This window comes from Chinchilla lanigera, unplaced genomic scaffold (assembly GCF_000276665.1).
Source record: "Chinchilla lanigera isolate Chin_1 unplaced genomic scaffold, ChiLan1.0 scaffold00032, whole genome shotgun sequence".
Taxonomy (NCBI): domain Eukaryota; kingdom Metazoa; phylum Chordata; class Mammalia; order Rodentia; family Chinchillidae; genus Chinchilla; species Chinchilla lanigera.
Window position 1 is genome coordinate 11,360,999 of NW_004955433.1, and position 6,000 is coordinate 11,366,998.

Here is a 6,000-nt window from a genome sequence, read left to right on the forward strand (position 1 = left end):
CAAAAAAGCTGGCAGAAATTTTGATGGATGAGAAAGCAATGTTTGAGTCAATATGCAGACTTATGATGAGTGGAGGACTGCTAGTAAAATAGTGTGATTGTTAATTTTGTCTACCTGACTCGGTGCTCAGATATTTGGTCCAATATTATTCTGGACAACTGTGAGGATGCTTCTGGTGAAATTGATATTTGAATCAGTAGATCAAGTCAAGCAGATTGCCCTCCCTCATGCAGGTAGGTCAAATCCAATCAGCTGTAGACTTCACTAGAACAAAAAGGCTGAGTAAGAGGGAATTTCTCTTTCCTGACTTCCTCAAAGTGGGTCATGGGTCTTTTTCTGCCTTCAAAGTTGGATTGGTTCTTTGTGGTTCTTAAGTCTGCTGGCTTTCTTATACCAGTGCCTCTCTGGTTCTGTCAGGCCCATGGACTCAGTCTGCCACTCCACCATCAGTTCTCCAGAGTCACCATCTTGCTGACTCCAGATCTTAGGACTTCTCAGTCTGTATAAGCACAGGAGTCAATTTCTTTAATCTCTTCTGATGTCTCTCTATCTCTCTATCTTTCCTATGGGTTTTGTTTATGGATACAAAACTAATCCCACATATGTTTCCTCACTGATACTATTATCAAATTGTTCTATTGAGACGGTAAAGAATTTCATTGAACTGAAAAAATTATCTTACAATTTAATATTTAACTAAACAAAAAAATTAAATTTAATTGAACCGATGCTATAATTACGTCTTCAGGCAACTGTATATAAAATTCTTTCCTTATCAATTATGAACAATGAGAATTGCATATATCAGGTTGCCAGTTCAGATTATATTATTATAAGTAATAAGTATATAATAATAGTAATAAAACTTTGGACAGGTGGAATGTCTTGTTTGTATTTATCAAGCACAAAAACAATGTACATCTCTAATTCATGGAGGCATCTGTGACAATGTTCTATTCTATGGTTTTTGTTTTGCAGAGATATTAAGCTAAGAATGTATGTGAGAAGAATAAAAGAAGTACTGCAATTGTTATCAATAAAGTAGAAGTTCTTTAAAAAGAATTTCTGATATTAATCAGATATTAATCATTTCAGAAAAATTAGTGAAGATAAACAGAAAAGACTAGGGCTTTCAACTTTAATCACATTTACTTTATAAATACTTTCCCTTCTCTATAATAAAAAATGCTCTGGTAGACATATGGTATGCTTGCCATATCTATATCTATATATCTATATATATATATATATATATATTTTTTTTTTTCCTTCTTTTGAGACAGGGTCTCGCTATGCAGTTCAGGCTGGCCTTCAGCTCACTTTGTAGCCCAGGCTGGCCTCGAACTTGCAATGATCCTGCATCAGCCTCCCAGGTGCTGGAATTACAGGTGTGCACCACCATGCCTGGCACTATGTATATTTAAAATACAGTTTTCTTCTCAAAATTTCAATTTACATACTACTTTATAATAATGTACACAAAACAAGGCAAGGAATACCTGCATAAGATTATCTTCTGATATGATTTAATTTTTTTGTCAGCAATGAAGTAACCTTAACAGTTTATCAGTAGACATTCTTAGATAGGAATAGACTATGAATTCATATTAGGCAAGCTATCATAGTTTTGAATGCAATACTATATTTTGAATTTTTAAAATTTCAGATCTGGCCAGGCACAGTGGTGCATAACTGTAATCCCAGCACTCTGGAGGCTGAGGCAGGAGGATTACCATGAGTTTGACGGCAGCATGGGCTACACAGTGAATCCAAGATCAGCCTAAACTACCCTGTCTCAAAAACCAAAACCAAAACCAAGAATAAAATTCAAATCTGACTCAATACATCTCTGGTCACTGCTCCTGAAAAGGAGTCAGCGAAGTTGGCTCGTGTTAGCAAGTAACTGTCTAAACTACGGTGGTGCTATGTACTCTTGGCAAAAAGAATGCTTATGCACGACAGTCCATCACATAATGAAACCATACATAAAATGTCTTGTGGTAGAAAATTACTTGGCTGAGATTATGAAAATACATTAAAGTTTTTCAGAAATATATCTGCCTAACTTAAGATTTTCATTTATGAAGACTGATAATACCATGAACAAAACAGAGCCTTAGTGCAGAGCATTTCAGTTGTTGGCATCAAGCTACTGACCTGTTTGACATGCTTGGAGATAGGACCTGGAATAATGCAGTCATCACTGTCAGAAGCAGATCTGTCCTCCTCATCTATTAAAAAGTAAAAAGGCAACACTTATTCAAGTTACCAATTATTTTTTGTGAAACAGAAATAAGCACATTTCATAGGATAAACCATAAAAGGACAGTATAATAATCATGTTTAGATCTCTTTTTGGTAGCAAATTTGTTCACAAATATATTACATTTTAGAAAACAAAAGATGATTGGAAATTTGAAGTTTACTTTTGGTAAACACAAAGGAAATACAAATGCATACACATAGATTGATCAAAATATACTGCAGATGTTTAAATTTTAAAAGTATTACAATAAAAGATATTTTGCCATTAATTCCCTTAAAACACCATCCCCCCCCTTTCTGAACACATTAAAAACTTTGAAGAGAAGCATAAATAGATATTTGTAACAGCCTAACCAATAACACTGTATTGAAGTCAATGTTATCCTTACTATTTAAAAATTTTTACAGCTTCATGGAGACAAAACTGACATACAATACACTATATACATTTAAGCTGCAATATTTGCTATTTGATGTATGTTTAATACTGCAAAATCATCATTATTCTTGCCACTTTCTGAAGCAGTTCTGGGAAGTCCTATTTGGTGTCTGTAAGAGGGATCAAAAATTGCCACCTGTGAAAAAGGCAGGCTCTAAAAACATTACCGTATGTCCTCATCTACCTTAGTTACAGGATCTGGCTCTGTATGACCTCTGACTCTTCCTCAATGTCACAAGGATCGTGGAAAACAAAAGTTTTGAATCAGTCCATGACACTGAGTTGGCCATAACAGGGCAACTACAGACACTCACAAAGACAACTTTCAGTACTGTTTCAAAAAGTAGGAAGACTGATGGCATAAGAGTGTGTGAAGGGAAGAGAATTTTGCAGGGCAACTGATTTTTCTGTAGTAATGTTTTAAATGTTTAGACACACACTGTATTTTTTCAGTCACACCTCATACAGGTTATAGGATGAAATTTAAAAACTTTGAAGAGAAGCATAAATAGATGCTTTGTAACAGCCTAACAAATAACACTGTATCGAAGTCAATGTTATCCTTACTATTTAAAATTTTTTACAGCTTCATGGAGACAAAACTGACATACAATACACTATATACATTTAAGCTGCAATATTTGCTATTTGACGTATGTTTAATACTGCAAAATCATCACAATTAAGAAAGCGAACATATCCAACAACCTCAAAAGTTTCCTCAAGGTCCTTTGCAAACGCTTCCCACTGCCCTTTCCCTGTTCTCATCCATTCTTCATCCTTGCCTGCATTTTGTTACTGTACGTTAGTTTGCTTTTTCTAGACTTTTATAGAAAAGAAACCATATAGTAATTTCTTGGGGGGCAGGATTCTTAGTTTTACGATGTCAAGACTATAGAATATTCCTATTGATAACACAGAATCAAAAAAATATAAAACTGTTTATAATATATATTGGGAACAAGGCCAGCAATAACACGAGTCCTATGTTCTATTGTGAGTTGTAAGCTGCCATTAGAAGAGATAAAGTTCTACCTAACTATAGCTAAGCAGAATGAACAGTAAATGATCATTTGTCAAGAAATCAGTATCATGAGTTCCACTCTATTATTAAATGAAGATGTGCTGTGGTACATATTGTAGTCAACAAAACAAAAAGACTTAAGTAAAAAAAATGTTGGTTTAAAAAAGAAAGTTACCTTCTGGTTCTATTTCTTCTGTTATTTCTGTTTCATCTTCAGAAGAAGCCAAGCTTTGTTCTGCAAGCTGGCCCTCAGAGAGTACAGATATATCATCTTCTTTCCCTTGATGCATTTTCTCAGCATTCTCTTTTACCTTAGTCACACTTTCTCGAGAAATCTGCAAAAAAACCACATAGCTATATTTATTATTACTTAGGTCATATTTTGCTGAGGCACTTGAATAAAAAAGAATGTAGATTTGAGACAAATATACAGAAATACAGTGCATATATATATGAGCCACAATAGATAAAGTAGAAAACCATTGAAGTTGTACAGACAAACAAAAAATCTGAATATATACTAAGAATGATAAAAGCAGTGAACTCAAAATGAGCTTTACATTAAGACTTTAATTCACATATCTTTATATCACCTGTCAAAATCAGTGTAATTGCAGATGTTCCACTTGTCAAATTTTGATTTTTCTGTTGCCAAGACATATGCAGAAATAGTATACACATGATTTCCTTAGTCATGTCAATACTCCCAAGACAAAGTCTTTATGAACCAAATTAAACCTTCCAAAACAATTTTAAAACTAATGCATACCTTGGAAATATGTGAAATAGCTGGTATATTATCTATTTCTGGTGCATGCTCTCCACCTGGTGAAATCTCCTTCATATCTTCAGGAGGTATAGAAATTTCCTTCATATCTTCAGGAGGTATAGAAATCTCCTTATATTAATGTGAAAATATGAATGCATATTATTTTACATTTAGTAGTAAGTACCTAATCACCTTATGACTTTTACATATATATGTACATATGTACTAGTAAAAATTGCAGCAAATATGTTACCCATGTGACACTAGACTTAATTAGTACATATTTTCCAATAAAATGGTAGATATGCTTTTTTTGGGAATGGTGCTGAGGATTGAACCCAGAGGCTCATGCATGATAATCACATGTTCTACTACTGAGGTACATTCCCAGATGGATATTCTTTAAGGCATATGTATATACATTTTAACAATTGCAAGTTCAGTTCATTGAAGCACTGGTTATTATAGCAGAAAAAACAGAAAAGCAATGAAAATGTCTAACATTAGGACATTAGTTAAAATATGGTTCATTCAAATACCTGAGTTCTGTGTGACCATGAAAAAAATAATGCACTTACTGACACTGTAGAGAGTATACGATGTGGTGTTAAATAAAATAGGTAGTTATAGCATGTGATAGATAGTGGTTTCAAGTTTTGTTAAAAAGAAAAACCTCTGATCAAATATATGTACGTATTGATTTTATTTTTTTTTTTTGGTACCAGGAATCAAACTCAGGACCATGCCCTTTCCAGGCAGGTGCTGGTGCCACTGAACTGTATCCCCAGCTCCTGTATGTATATATTTTAATGGGAAAAAGTATGGAAGAAAACTCACTAAAACTCTGAGTTATAAGTTTGGGAAACCTAATTTTATTTTTATTAGTTTTTCTTATTTATATTTTCTAGTTTTTCTATGATGATGATACATTACTGTGTAACTTAAATTATACATGCTAGAATAGGTATGTGCATCTTATGCTCAATATTACCTTGTTATTATATCAAATACCAACTTATTTCAGTTCCTCGCACATAATAAGCACTCAATAAATGCTAACTATAAGATGTCCTCTGAATTATAATTAACTTCATTTATTTAGTACATATACATTAAATTATTGCATATGAAAAGCATTTTTTTGTGGTACTATGGATTGAACTTGGGTCCCTGTGCATGTGTGCATGCTAAGGAAACATTCCAGTGCTGACCTCCCCCCTCCCTCCCAAAGTAATATAGTCCTTTGTATTTTATTTTATTTTCTGAGACAGAGTTTTGCTAAATTGCCTTAGCCTTGGCAATTTCACAAGTCTTGAACGTGTTATTCTCCTGTGCCAGGCATTATTTTAAGTCTTGTGAACACAGAATACTATTTTGATAGGGTAGTGGTTATATAGGACATATATGTAAAAAATTGTGATCTACATGTTTACAATTTGTGTCTTTTACTATATAATTGTTAACTATGTAGAAAATGTATTTCTTTTTTTTTTTTTTTTTTTT

The 6,000-nt window shown here is 33.3% G+C and overlaps 1 protein-coding gene across 4 annotated transcripts in view; it reads right to left on the reverse strand.

The window, feature by feature from the left end:
* The window catches only part of Rpgrip1l (RPGRIP1-like), a 102,478-nt gene that overhangs the window by 39,495 nt on the left and 56,983 nt on the right, over positions 1 to 6,000 (reverse strand). For all 4 annotated transcript variants that reach the window (XM_005388309.2, XM_005388310.2, XM_013516223.1 and 1 more), the window contains exons 20-22: positions 4,498 to 4,626; positions 3,904 to 4,063; positions 2,158 to 2,231 (exon numbers count right to left, since the gene is read on the reverse strand). In XM_005388309.2, coding sequence (XP_005388366.1) covers positions 2,158 to 2,231; positions 3,904 to 4,063; positions 4,498 to 4,626 — 363 coding nt within the window. The remainder of the gene's footprint in view (positions 1 to 2,157; positions 2,232 to 3,903; positions 4,064 to 4,497; positions 4,627 to 6,000) is intronic.